The 14,810-nt window shown below is 44.0% G+C and overlaps 1 protein-coding gene across 2 annotated transcripts in view; it reads right to left on the minus strand.

Annotated features, from left to right (window-relative positions):
• FOXK1 (forkhead box K1) overlaps nucleotides 1–14,810 on the minus strand; it is a 48,842-nt gene that overhangs the window by 3,825 nt on the left and 30,207 nt on the right. For both annotated transcript variants that reach the window (XM_068908346.1, XM_068908345.1), the window contains exons 3-7: nucleotides 7,727–7,883; nucleotides 6,353–6,499; nucleotides 4,403–4,596; nucleotides 3,061–3,227; nucleotides 2,084–2,365 (exon numbers count right to left, since the gene is read on the minus strand). In XM_068908346.1, the coding sequence (XP_068764447.1) occupies nucleotides 2,084–2,365; nucleotides 3,061–3,227; nucleotides 4,403–4,596; nucleotides 6,353–6,499; nucleotides 7,727–7,883 (947 nt within the window). The remainder of the gene's footprint in view (nucleotides 1–2,083; nucleotides 2,366–3,060; nucleotides 3,228–4,402; nucleotides 4,597–6,352; nucleotides 6,500–7,726; nucleotides 7,884–14,810) is intronic.

The raw sequence follows: 14,810 nt of genomic DNA on the forward strand, positions 1-14,810 counted from the left end.
CCGAGGAGCTGAGGGTATTCCTAGAGGCCTAATCCTGTGAGAGGTGCCCAGAACTCTTCAGGCAGGATTGGGCTCTACACACACACATTTTCTGCTGGCTGATTCATACAGTGTGGTCAGCTCTGGGAAGGCAAAGGTTCACTCACCCTGCTCACTAGGGGAAGAACACCGCAATCAGGGACATAACAATAGGGAAGATCAGTCCCTCTGAAATGCTTGTTTTGAAGCATATCAGGTCAGGGATGGATAACTGAAAACACTAAACTCTTATTCTCTGTTGCATAAGCCACCCAGCCAAAAAAAAAAAAAACAAAAAAACACACACACCAAAAACCCCCACAAGGTTATAAACTTGACCCTTTGTCCTTAAAAGGCATCTTCTCCCTTATTTGCACGTTGTAACTGCATGTGGACAAGCAGTCACTGCAACATGAGCTATGAGATTTCTCCAATTACATGCCAATTGGCCTGATTCTCAACACCACACAGCAGGAGGAGCCATTAGGATCTCAAACAATGCCTGGGGCCAAAAGCCTACAACAGCTTGCCGTCAGGCCTGCATGTGGGTCGATTCACAAGGAGGCCTTCCCATGACCGCAAGCTTTTGCCAGCTATGGAGACACAGGACGAAATCAGAGGGCTGGGGGTGGGGAGAGCCGAGTCTCTGGGTAGAGATCACTGAGCACACTCAGAACCAACTATTTCACTTCCCAGGGAAACTAAGGGATCAGTTCAGCAGGTTACAAGACAAGTAAGGGATCAATTCAGCAGCTACAAGATAGTCTCCTGCTGGGCATGCATGAGAGGAGACCCCTTCCTCTCTTCCAGTGGCTCTGTAGGTCTCAAAGCAGTGAAGGCAGTTAGGAAGCGCAAATTCATTACTCCTGTAGGAAGAGAAGACTTGTTTTCCCATATCAACACTAGAAGACCACAGGAGAGGTGTTAGATGTGACAGTAAGCACTGAGCTGGCACCTGCAGGCATGCTGATGGGAAGCATGGGAAAGAAAAGGCAAAGAAAGCCGGAGATTTGGAAGGAAAATGGAGCAATCAGGAAAAACACATGGAAGGTAGAGGCTAGAAAGAGATATGAGAGGGGACAGGAGCTGGAGAAGTAGGAAAAGAAAGAATGACAGCAGAACTAGTGAGTGAAAGAGGGGAACAGGTGACAAGTAGGCAGCTGCTGCTGATGCTTCAGGAACACGGATGGGATCCAGACAGGAATTTCTGGAGAATGCAAGCGTAATTCAAGCACCATAACCAGTGTTGAACTAAAAATGCCAGTGATTGTGCTATTACTGTTGGGAAAGGTCTTTATAATTTCTCCGTTCCCTTAGAGAAGGATCATTGCCACTGCCCGCATAAAAGCGATCAGAATAACTAGTCTTGCTGCACTGCTGGTGCAACACATGCATCTGTCTTGCAGCACTATGCCATTCTGAAGTGTCCAGCAGACAAGGTGTTGTCTAGATGACAGGAAGAGAAAGTATTTTTTATAGTTTAGCTCACTAAATCCCCTGAGGCTGGAATTTCCAGCTTAGGAAGAAAAAAGGGGGGCCCTTGTTGTTACCGGCTTTTGAAGATTTCTCTAATGGGACACTGCCTGCACTTTCAGCAGCCCCTTTTCCCCTAGGAAACGAGGCCCAGGGAAGAGAAAGGTAGCCATTCACTGCCAAGGTCATCCTGCAGCAGAGTGTTGCAGCCTTTCCAATGCCATCTCTTCTGGCTAGATAAGCATACACTTTCACGGTGTACCCAACAGAGCAAATCACAGGCATAATATGAGCACTGGGGCTAATGTTTATATCTGCAGTAAGTACTACACGTTATTTCAGCCTCCAACAAGATCTGTTAGATTAGCGTGTCCCCCTTCATCTCCCATAGGGGACAAAGCAGCATATTTTTTCCTGCTTACTGGTGGAAAGATCAACTGGTTGAGCTCTTACTTGGTTTACGTTTCACCTGGAGACATCTTTTATCAAGGACTAGCCACCTGGTGGATGAAACAGCTGTTTGACCTTCCCATCCTCCCCAAAGGCCCACTCAAACTGTATTAGTCAAATAGCATGGGAGGTGAAAAGCTACCTCGGTGGTCACCAGCTAAGTCCAACACTGCTCCTGCAGCTTCATGAGCTCCTCCTGCTGTGCCCTGATTTGTGAGGATGTATCCGTTTGCAGAGTTTGCGGAGGAGGTCACAACTCGGACCATCGTAACAGTGGGAGCTTGTTGAACTACGTGAATTGCATGACATGAAGGCTGTTGAGAAGTCACTATTGATGCTGGCATGTAGGCAACTGGTTTTGCCACCAGAGTAGATGGCCGGGGAGGAACAGCCATAATCACTGGCTGGGCACTGACCGGAGATCCTAAAACACAAGAGAGAGACATTAGCAGGAGAGCTAAAAAAGCCTCCACTTGTTTTACCTATCAGTTCCAATCTGTAATGCTCAGTGCTGCAGCATTGGCAGCAGGTGCCAAAAAAGCTACCTTCAACCTCACATTTCTTAGCTTACAAAAAAACCCCATACTTGCAATCTGAGCACGCTCTTGTAAACAAGAAACACAGTATGCACAAAAATATGAGGTTTTACCTAATGAGCTTTGCCTTCCAATTGCAATGGAAGGATACCATACGCAAGATCAGTTACAGGACAGCTGACAAGCAGACACAGTTACTAGGGCTTAACAAATTACCAGGTCCCTGAGCACAGCACCATGGAGCTCTGGGCCGGCAAGTTGATTTTATCAAGAAGTCCAGCAAATTAGCCTGCGTGAGCTATGCTCTGCTGTGGCTAGTCTGCTGTCAGTTCCCAAAATTCACTTAGTTTAAGGCGTACTCATGTGCGTCTACACATTTCTTTACCTCCCCCCGCACCAACCCAAAGACTAGCAAGAAAGAAACACTCTGAAGCCATATAAGCATCATCTGTCTCCAACAACAAAGTGGAAAGAGAGGAGACCGATATCCTCCTATAACAGACTGGCAGAAACACGCCTGCAATATACTCAGAATTGCACTCAGTGGAATGAAACACTTCTCTGCGAAATGAGAGCTACTCACCAGGTGCACTTTGAGAATACCGATACTCTGGAACTGAGGCTAATTTTGACCCAAAGTCATGATCATGTGGAATGGGTGAGCCCTCCCGCGACAGGCACTCTGGAGTCTGTAGGCCACTAGAGTGAGGGGACAGCAGGCCAGGGTGAGTAGGGGAGGCGGGAGCGCTCCTGCAACACCAGAATGTAGCGTTGGCAAGTGTAGATGCTTTTTGACCACAAGACAGCAGCAGAGAACAAGTTATCCCAGATACAGGATCTTCTAGGAGGAAGACAGCCATTTTTCCGCATTACCCACTACCGACTTGTCAGGAATAACCTTGTATACACACTCTAGCACCAAATGCAGCTGTATTACTCACTGCTGAAAAAACTGGACCCTTCAAGACCATGCTCTAGGTTTAATGTTTAAGACTTCCGCTGCTGAGAGGAAAGCTCAAAGTGCCTCATCTTTGGATTTTAAAATTTCAGGCCGCTCTCAAAGAATCTTTGTCACTATTCAGAGCGATGGGGAGAGAAAGAGGAAGAAAGATGCAAAGTAGATGCAAGCGTCTGGCCCCACATATGCTTACAAAGCAGCTGCTCCCCCTTCTCCCTCTTTTCTCCCTTCCCCAACCGCTTGGTTCTTGCCCCTGGCCCCATGTGGCCAAACAGAGGACGAATCCAACACTTCCTTAAAGACAAACACGGCTGAGGAACGGATCAGCTGAAGAGATCTCCCCTTGTCTCCCCCTGTTTTCAAAGGGACAGAAAGGAAGCGAGGTGTGGGAGGACTGTTACGAGAAACGGCTCCAGCCGGGGTTCGACTGCAAGTCTCCACCCTGCAGCTATAGGGCGCAGAGAAAGTCGCGGCACGTCTCTCCTCTTTTATAGTTACACCATTGACAGGAGTAGTTGCACAGATCCCTCCCCCCCAGTGCTTCATCTTGGACAGCCACAATGAACATGATGTTCCCTATAGGAGAGTGTCTTAAATACCACCAAAAAAAATACTTCCACTGGGATCTCATCTACATCTAAACCCAGCTTTCCTGAAACGAAAGACTGGCATCCCAAAGCATTTACTCTATTGATAACCGTTCTGAACTTCTTTGAAATTATGCCAAAACAGATTGATCGTTTGGTGCGTTGTTGTTTGGTTCTATGGTGTGCTTTTTTTTTTTTAAATCTTTTTTAAAGCTTAAGAAGTCAGAACAGTTTTCTGACCATGCCTCAGGACTATCTAACTACATTACCACTCAAAACTGTAAACAGCAGTAAAGTCTGCTCACTGTACTTCAGGAAAGGTTTACGTTTGTTTTCTTTGCAATGAATTTGGCAGAGAGATTAGAAGAAGTTGAAGTTACCTGGAGGAGAGAGGCCCAAAAGGTGTTCGGAAGCAAGACACTCCTCTTTGCCTTCGTTTTCTAAAGGCCTGCTCTACGAGTTTGGCTTCAGAGGCAGGGTCAATTCGCCAGAAAGAGCCCTTTCCAGGCTCCTCCTGAGAGCGTGGGACTTTAATAAAGTAACGGTTCAAGGAGAGGTTGTGCCGAATGGAATTCTGCAGGAAGCAGAAGAATGAAGTGATTATTTTGCCACGAGGAAGCACATAACAAAGACAAACAGGCTTCACTACACAGTCCGGACGAATAAAATGCCCCCTGTCAGAATCTGTGTTAAAGGCAGAAGCAAGTCACTCCCACAGCTCCAGAGTCACAGAGGAACTGCAAGAGAAAACCTGGAGAAATAAGTTGGACATAGCATTTCTACTAGCCACGCAGAAAGATGGATTTGCTTGATCACTTAGACATACCTCTAGAGCCAAGGAGTACTGTAGCTATGCTGTGGAAAGAAACAGAGGAAGATCTTTTGCTGAAGCAGGGGGAAACAAGTGGAAACCGTGTCAGAACTCACTCAAAAGACAGATTTTATTCTAGACAAGTGGAAAAAAGTTGTCTGAGCCTGGGCTAACTGCTTACCTGCCAAACGATCACCGGGGTGTCTGAACATGCCCTAAAGGACACTGCATCTCACGGTAATCATCATGCAAGCCAGCCTACATGCCTTCAGATAGCTATCTCCGAGAAGAATCCATTATTTATGTGGCACCAGCCTAGCACTGTACAGCTCTGCAGATGTTGACAGGACTAGTTATTCTTACTCACTGCAAAAGCCCATCTCTGGGTGTAGCGCTGTCTGCTGGGCTAGGGGAAAGGCCCAGGCGTGCATAAACTTATGTTTTCCACTTTCAAAATAAAACAAGAGCTTTTGTAGTAGCTTTAGACAACAGAAGCTCTTCACAAGTAAAGCCTTGCACGACTGCTGGTAGGGAAAAAAAGCAGGCTTTGAATGCAGGATGCAGTGACTGGTTCGCAAAGCACCGCAGCTCTGCAGAGCAGGTTCAGGCAGGAAGTGAATTCCACAACTAATTAGAACTGGAGGAGAAAACCAGGGAGGCAGCATGTATTTATTCCAGCTGTACTCAAAGTGCACCGAGCCGTACTGCTCCTGCCAGTTGTACACAATAAACTCAGCAGTTGCAAGAGTCTTTCCAGATGCATTGGTATATTCTATCCAAAAGACAACACCCATTTCAGAGGTGCAGTGCTGGGGCAGGGGAAGCAGGTGGAGCTGAGGTTTCTGAGACTTTGAAAGCAGCCCTCAAGTGAAAACTGAGGCCTGATCTAGCGTGTGTTAACTACCTCCAAGCTCTCCTATGATTTCCTTTAATACCGCAAGGAAGGTACAGACTTGATGTTCCCCAAGTTCCCATTTTGAGACTCTAACATTGCAAGCTGTTACTTAGGCAACACAGTTAATATACTGGGGAAAGAAAACACCTGAGATGATTTAAGGAGTTATGATTAAAAACTGGGACATCAGTTTGAGGCCGGACATCTTCTGTTTGGACAGATCTCTCCAAAGAGAGACAGGAAGCATGAAGGACAAAGCAAGATTCAGGTTAACAGTCTCTGAACAAGGGAGTGACTGCTGATAGCAAGGACACGAAGGAATAAGAAAAAAAAACACACAAAAATTGAAGAGGGATGACTGTGAACTTAACAGAAAACAGGCCGGGGTGATAACAGGGTTTCAAAAACAACCAGAAGGCCAATCGTAACACTCAACACTGCCCCAGAAAATCTTCCAAAAACTAATCACCCACAAGCAAACTATTTAGCTTATGTTAAACAAATTCATCCTGGGAATAGTCAAAGCAGTTCTATTCCCAGTGCCCCAAATCTTTATTAACTACGTTTCACAGGCAATAAGCCCTACTGAAGTAGTTTAAAGGCTTGTCAGTCTCAAGAACTCACCTGCCAGCCTTTGTCAGCAGTCCTGTAATATGGATAATGCTTGGTAATGTGGGCATAGATCCCACTTAGTGTTAACTGTCTGTCCTGTGCTGAAGATATAGCCTGCACAATCAGCTGAGCGTAAGAATACGGAGGCTTGGACTCATCCTAAAGAAGAACACACACACACACAAATGTAGTTACCAAATCAGAATTCTTATGCCGCAGTTTACCACCCAACCTGATTAAGAAAGCACATTCGGCTGTATTTCACAAGCACTAAGAGAGCATAAGGATGGCAGCTAAAAGCAGTACCATCCTCTTCCCTTTCCCTCCTGCTCTGCACTGTCATCCCCCAACTCAGCATAAGCAGTTGCATGCAAATAGGCCTAGAGCCAAGTTAAAGTCTCTCTCTCCACCCACCACCCCCAAAAACACAGAACTTTAATCTGGTTCCATTCCCTGCTGAGTTTGCCACACATGCTCCTAGCATCATGAGGGGCAGAATCAGGACAAGCAATTGAAAGAAAGACAGAGCTAGAGGCTGTAGGGTACATCCACTGTTGTCAGCGTTCATGAAACTAAAGCCTTAAATTCTACCCAGGTACAACTAAACTTTGTTAGAAAGGCTTCATGAAAGCATGCTACCAGCTCTCCTCCCAGCAACAAGCCCAATATGAAACCTGATCCTCTCCAGGAGGATTTGTTTCATTCTAGGAACTTTGACTCATGGGCCAGATCTCATATTCCCAGCTCTTCATATTACTCCATCAAGAACAGCCCTTCTTGTCTCAAGGGAGAATTCAACCTACAAAAAAGCCATCTAGCACTGTGCTCCTCCACCCAATCCCAAATCAGGTGGTTTTCGATCCAGACCTTCAACTTTGATCTGAAGATCAGCTCACCAAAATTAAATTTTATCATTACAACTCAGTTATTTTTTAATCTAAATTCCACTTGCTACTCTCCTCATTTAACGCTTGCTTGACAGGCCTTTGTTTTGAAGTCAGACTACAGACTTCTCACGGTGAGGATCCTGTTTCTTCCCCTGCTTCCCCTTTCCCCAACCGCATTTTGCAAAATACCATTAATTAAATGGAGAAAAAAAGACTCTGAATTTTAATACTCTTTATAGCTTCTGATTTATCAAGCAAGCAAGACAAATTCTTCTAGCTTAACCCTTTTAGGGAATGACTTAAATGCATTTCAGCAGCTAAGCAAGCAGATTTGAAGGCACTGTTGCAAAACCCTGGACAATACTAAATATAGTATCCCTATAGGATACTGTATTTAATACAGGGTATTCTTAGACCCATTTATTGCACTGGCAATAAACCACAAGGTCTTAATAAGTCTCCCAGTGAACACTGCTGGGTAAGTAATGTTTCTCTGAACCTTTGGGCTGTCCCCGCCAGATGCATCTGCCTGCTGTTCTGATGCTGCTTTTGCGGCATATTCTGCTGCCAGCTGCAGATCCGAGGTAATGTTGTGAACAAAACGATATCCTGAGGATCCAGCGCCACGTGGACTGGCCGGGCAAGAGTTGGGAACACTGGAAAGAAAAAAAAGGAAATACAGTTATTCATTACTTTATTTATTAGCAAGGTAGACATACTTCTTACATCTAAGATACAGCAAAGCTTCCAGGTCACTGAGAAGGAGGTAAGGACTGGACCTTTTTTTGCCCCTGTGGCTTATTCAAAGCACAGAAAGACTGAAAAGAGACACAAACAAACACACACCAGTGACAAAAGCAGAATTCCTACAGAGTCTGATCCCCACTCACCTTCACACAATCTCAAAGCATTAAACAGCTTCTCTATACATGGGACTTCACTGAAAAACACATACCACTGTATCAGGGATGAATACTTAAATAAATAAAAAAATGACTTGCAGCTATAAAGCTGACAAAACATCACTCTCTTTATGCTACAAACGTTTATTCAACTTTTCAAACAGATACAGGCTACCTACCTCTACAGCATCAAAGTTAAAACACCCAGTGCAGTCACCTGCCCCAAGGGTTCCTGTCTAATAGGAGACATGGGCTTCAGACGCCCAAACATCACACCAAGATTAATGCCACATAGCTAGAGACAGGCACTTCCCTGATTCACCAGCACACAAGCACAGATAACAAAAGGGAGCCACACTCACTACTATGCAGTGCAGGAGGTAGCTTATCTCATCAGTTCTGGTTAGCATGGGGGAAAAGACACATTTAGAGCTCTAGGACGACCACACGATGGCATTACAGGAACAACTACAGAGCAGGAAAGCCACGCTAAAGTTGAGAAAAAGCTACAAACAAATAAAAGGTCACTGTAATTTGTGGCACCACTCAGGCACTCAACTGAGTGCTACAAGATGAGAACTAATCAGCAAGACTTGTCAAGGGATCATGCATCCTTGATTTGCGGGGTAGGAAGGACAGGGGAAGAGGGACGAATCTGGGAATCTGAAGTTCCATGTTTTGGTCTTTCCTCCCTTCTGTACTGCTCTGCGCTGAGGGGTGCAAAGCCAGAGCACTATGACGCAGAGTCAAGTCACAGGATTACATACGTCCTCTGCACAAGAGTTGGAAACAATGAACAAGAAAGCAAAACAACACACTGAAGATTTACATAGCAACACCAGCAGTTCAAACTGAAAAGATGCAAATTGAAGCCCACAGCTGGAAACTAGAATTCACTAAAAACGGCATGAACAATCCTCTTCCCTGTAAAATGCTCAACAGCAATGCTAACCCTGATACAAATGAATGCAACAACTGACACTCATCATGGCATTGTGCTAAATGCCATAACAACAATTAAAAAAAAAAAGAACAAAAAAATCACAGTCTCCTCCTCAAAAGCTGCCCGTCTAAATAGCTCCTCCCCAACACCCTCGCACATGTGGATGGAAAGGAAAGAGTGAGGCAGCACTGGTTTGCTCAACACGGACAATCCCTTCAGCACACAAGCAAATTAGCAGTGTAAAGAATGACCCTTTCCTAACACAGTCCACCCTGTAAACCGAGAAGCGCTGCCTCTCACTGCAGCTTCTTTGCAAACGCTGTAGTGCTGAGCTCAGCAGAACTGAGACTTCTTCCTTTTAAAAGTGAATTACTTCACTTTTTCACAGTAGATCTGTTTGTGCAGGAACGCAAATCAAAGTTAGCGCTTCCATGCTTTGGACCCACTTTGGAAGTGGATAGTGTCAAAGCACAGAAGACACTCTTGTCGCTCCCCAGGTGAATACTAAGACATCGTGAATTTAATTATGCATCTGTCATTTTTCAATAGCTCCTCCATACATATGTTACTTATAACATGTGGATAACTACAAATGAAAATCGTTTTCATACATGAAACAATGACAAGCCAAAGTCCTTGTATTTGGCAACCAAGCAGTTACTGTAACCCATGGACGGGCAGTGGAATAGGATGAAACAGAATTTGCCAATTTTGTTCTTCGTCATTTGCACAAATACACGAACAGCAAGCCAAAAACACAGCAGCTAAGACTTAGGTCAAGCATACGGAAAAGAAAAGTCCTCCAGCACCTCCACTACAGCACTTCGCCAGGGCTGTATTTCTTTGCATTTTTTAAAACTAGGATGGCTTCAAAGACCGTTCCAAAGCAGATCAGACACAAACACTGAGCTAATTCTTCCAGATCAGTAGAGGAAGCAGCCCAGCTTTTACTGTTCAAATCTGAGCTTCTGAAGTTGATAATCTTGTAAGTATGACCTCTTGTTAAAAAAAAAAAAAAAAAAAAAGAAGAAGAAAAGGAAGAAAGGAAGAAAAAAAAAAAGAAAAAGAAAAACAGCAACACCCTGCAGGGCTGTGATTCTATTAGAGTCAACAAACCTCCTCAACCTGAAGTTTTGCTAACTTTTAGAAGACAAGCCAGTCTCTCCCAGTGGAACATCACTGAAGAACCTGATCGTCTCCTAATGAGGCAACAGTCCCACAGCAGTATGTGAAGACCTGGGAGTGGTATCTTGCTTATATCAGAATGGAGCACTTTTACCCAGGTAATCCTACCTCCTTTTAGCCTGGATTAATGATCACATCAAGAGCCACTGGCACCAAATCAACAAGAAAACTTTCAGCTGCTCCATGAAGAGCTCTCAGTCCATCACCAGAGAGCTCTTAGGAGGGACGGACAGGAGAAAGAGTGCTGACCACTGGAAAAAACAAGGAGACAGAATCTGTTGCCCCCCACTCACTCCCCCCTCCCAAGTGGGACAGGAGGAGTAAAGAAACAGTTTTACTAAAAATACCCTCTGAGGGTTAAGTTAAAATTAAACATTGGTGCAGTTTAAAGAAAACAAGCAAACACAATGCAGTGACATCAATTTCCTGGAGTTCCTGGAATTCTCCTCACCACCCAGTGCAGGGGCTGGTCAGGGAAGCTTGCATGTACTCACACCCCCTTTAAAAATACTATGGAACAAAGACTTTTTCCCTGCGAACACCTGTTTGCGCTATAAAACACATGCAGTAAATGCGGGGACAATGATTACAATGTGTTGGATATAAATACTACATCAATACTTGAACAGATAACTTGATCCACTTTAATACTATAACCTTTTCCTGATAAAAGCTACAGATAGATACGCAGTTTCACCCAGCCCTCAGACAGCCAAATGACATACTGCCCTGATCCATGCTCACTGTCCATGCAAGCGCTCTTAGCTTACAAGAAAGGCAAGATTATCTGAGTGAAACTTGTGAAGAGGGCATTTTAGAGAGGAAGCAAATGTTTTCTCACATTGAAAAAAACACAGGGCTTATAGGCCAGCTGCAGTTACCTACAGTCTTAACCCCAGAATTGGGGCGTTAGCTGTGGTGTCACAGCCAAAGTCTTGCAGAGATTTTTGATATCCACTAAGGATTCTGGGCCACAGTTCCCCAAATATCACGCTGAGACTCAGACTCAGCCTTTAGACTCACACTACAATCATATGCTGAATCACATCAGTCCTTTGCAATACATTTTCCATTTAATACTTAACCCTTCTTTAGTTGTAAGACCAGAAAGGCAAGGACTGAATGCGGCATCTGCAATATATTCATCCCTACAATGTGCAGAATGTGTTTTAAACACAGAGCTTATTTCTGGCTGTTGAAGAATTTGACAAGTCTTGCAGCATCATAATTCACTTTTAACTCCTGCCAACATGAATCCAGCCTCTTAAGGTCACAGCACTTTCTAGCAACTAATAAGTCTTTAAATATCAGCTCCTGGAGAAGATGTGCAACTTACTGCATTTCTGCTGTAATGTCAAAAATTGGTTTACTTTAGCTAAAACAGGATGTGTCACTGTATGTGTGGAGTGTCCATATCTAGAATGCAGTGTGCTGTTCTGTCTCCTCTCATCTCAAAAAAAGGATACAGTAGAGCCAGATAAAGTACAAGTTAGAGAAACCGGGATGGTGAGAGATATGGAGCAGATTCCACACGTGAAACAGATAGTTTAAGGCAGACAACTCAGGTGCAATGTGATAGAATTTATAAAAACACAAGCAACAGAGAAGGTGTTTGGCTCCTGGTCTCTGCCAATCCAAGCACTATTGAATCAAAATGAAACTTAAGTGGTAGGTCCAAAATAAGTGTTTCTATTGAACAGTTACCTGCGGAACTACATGCTGTAAGACAGGGCAGATGCTGAAAGTCTATGTGAATGCAAAAAGCCATTATACAAATCCATGGAGAAAGGAGGAGGACAGAGGATCTATCAGGGGCTTTATTTGGCAGGAGATCAGGAAGTCCCTGATGCAAGAGACTAGAGGCAACAAACAGAACAAAGATTTAGCATTATTATATATTACCCGGGCCCTTACACCCTCCCAAAGTTGCCTGCTACTGACCACTGTCTGAGACAGAATCCTGGGCTAGATGGATCTGTTGCCTGAACTCATACAGCAATTCTTACACGTAAAATCTCCAAACAAGCTCTCTCAGTATTAGCCACATTTTATAGACCGGGAGCAACAAGCGGTTAAATGATTTATGCTCATATTACAAGTCTATGAACAAGCTGAGAACAGAACGCACTCCCAAATACCACTGCCAATTTCCCCAGAAGGAGCAGCACTAAGAGAATGCAGGAAACTTGCCCTGTTACTTAATCCTGTTCTTCTCCACCAGAGAAATATCTGTAGGGCTCTAGCTATAGAAGCATAATTTAAGCCAGGTATATGGATGAAGTACCTATCTTCTCTGGGACAAAGAGGAAAGATTACCTCAGATCCCACAAAAAAAAAAAAAAATTGTTCGCCTGACTTAGAACCTGCATTGATAAAGATGACGAAAAAAACCCTCTCCAATTTTGTGCTTCAGGATAGAGCATACATATGGATAGCGTCTTCGAAAACTGCCAAAACGCTCATTTGCAAAGCAAGCACAAAAGACACAGCAGTGTTAAGAGTTACTACCCTGGCAACACTGCTAATACACAGATTCCTGTCTGAGCAGGCTTTTTTTTTTTTTTTTTCTCTCCTTTGGACCCAATTCAGTTCAAAGGGAGAATCCTCATTTCTTAACAAAATCTTCCCCACTCTCCTCCCCAAATGCAAATTGGGAGGTTGGTTTATGCTGCACAAGGACCATGTTACAGAAATACTACAAATCTCACACTCTTCCCATATTCCATTTCATGAGCCTGCACAAGGGGCACAAAAAGACATAGAGGACCTTTTTAGGACCTTTTTTTTTTTTTTTTTTTTTTTTTCCTTAAAACGTGCAATAATCACGAATCAGGTCAAAGTACTTCAGCTTGCGAAACAAGCATTTCCACAATACACCAATCAGAAATAATGGGTGAGAATCCTCTGCCACTCTCTCCTTCCCCAGCCTAGCCCCAAAAAATGCAACTCAAAGAAAGGCAAGTCCTTGCACGTTGCATGTTTCAGACAAGTTTCAGAAACAATCACAAGTGGTGAGACTGCCAAACCGAGCTGGATTTTGACGTGAAAGGCGAAATCTGAGAGCAACTCTGCCTGCTTAATGCTGAAGAAAAACCATGTTGTTGAACAAGCCACAGGGAGAGAAAGCTAACTATCCACAAAAGTTCAAATTCTTATTACTTGTCTCTGCTCCAGCAGTTCCCCTGATAGAAAGGAAGTGAGCTCACCCTGTGGATTCAGTGAGTACTTCACACCAGCCCTAACCAGGGGGAGTGAAGGGAAGAGGAAGTGCTCGTGTAGCTGGTGACATCTGCAAGCTTTCCTCCAGCACATGGCTTGGCACATCTCCTCCAGCACACAGTCCATCATCTGAAACAAACGTGCGTAGGAAATCCCAAGCCTGGTATAGATTGCTGCTCTTCTTACATGATGCATGTGCATCACACTTAGTTGGCTTGTGGTTTGGAGACAAGGGTGATTAAAAATAATCACTGTTCTGTCCAACTGTGGGAGTTACCAGTGCAGTATATTCTGCCCCACTCCAGGAAGTAATGGATAACCGAGACAATGCAAAAGAGCCTGCAAAAAGCCTGCCGTGGAGCTCTTCCTTGGCTTTTCAGTTAAATGGCTAATAGGTGTTATAGAAAGAAGAAAAGCCCGAATGAGATGGAAGAGGTGGGATCTATGCATCCTGTTCCAGTGAATGACTGCAGCAATTAAGCTCAGGGTTCCCTCAGCTTCTCACTTCGACACCTTCAGAAGAAACATGCAAGTTCAGATAAAATCCCAAGTGATCTGAAACCACGTTGTAAAGTTGTCCTAGAGCTCAACAAAAAGCACTCCGTCTTCACCAAGCCAAGTGTGAAGTAAAGCATATCCAGCATTTGCACACATGTAGTATAACACGGCTCACAGAAACATACACACTTCCGTAATGCTTTAGAGAATCAAAGCCCAATACATAATTTATCTACTACACTCTTAGAAAGTAGTTATTACTGCACATACCATACATGCATAAAAACAGACAATGAATTTAAATGACTTGTCAAAGGCCACAAAACAAGTTGGCGGCTGAGCCAAGATAACGTCAGTTCCTGAAGCGCAGGCCTCCGAATTATCCGCTATCAGAGCGCAGAGCATGCTACAAAAGTAATTTTGCCCTGTGAAAACACATGGCGCGGGGGAGGTTAAAAACCTTTATAACTTCTGAAGATATGGCAATTCAGCTCACATATTCGCTTTTACTAGCCAAACCTATAAAGTCAAACCCACATGTGGATACTAGCTGATCTTTCATTTTTCATACCATTAATTTCACTGTAAACTAGGAATTGACCATTTTAGCAACAGTCAAACATGGGCAGGCACAGTAAGCACCAAGAATTGCTTAGAAAATAAATTTGGGACCACACATAAATACGTTGCTAGTTTAATTAAACTAGCACAGAACCTCACCAGACACTTCTCAAACAGTGGTTCTCAGAGGGCTTTAAGGGCTCTCCCTCCTACATGTCAAAGAAATTTTTCTTACTGATAAAGACTGTAAATACGAGCTAACTATCCATGCCCTT

The sequence above is a fragment of the Struthio camelus genome, chromosome 15, assembly GCF_040807025.1.
Source record: "Struthio camelus isolate bStrCam1 chromosome 15, bStrCam1.hap1, whole genome shotgun sequence".
NCBI classification, from domain to species: Eukaryota; Metazoa; Chordata; class Aves; order Struthioniformes; family Struthionidae; genus Struthio; species Struthio camelus.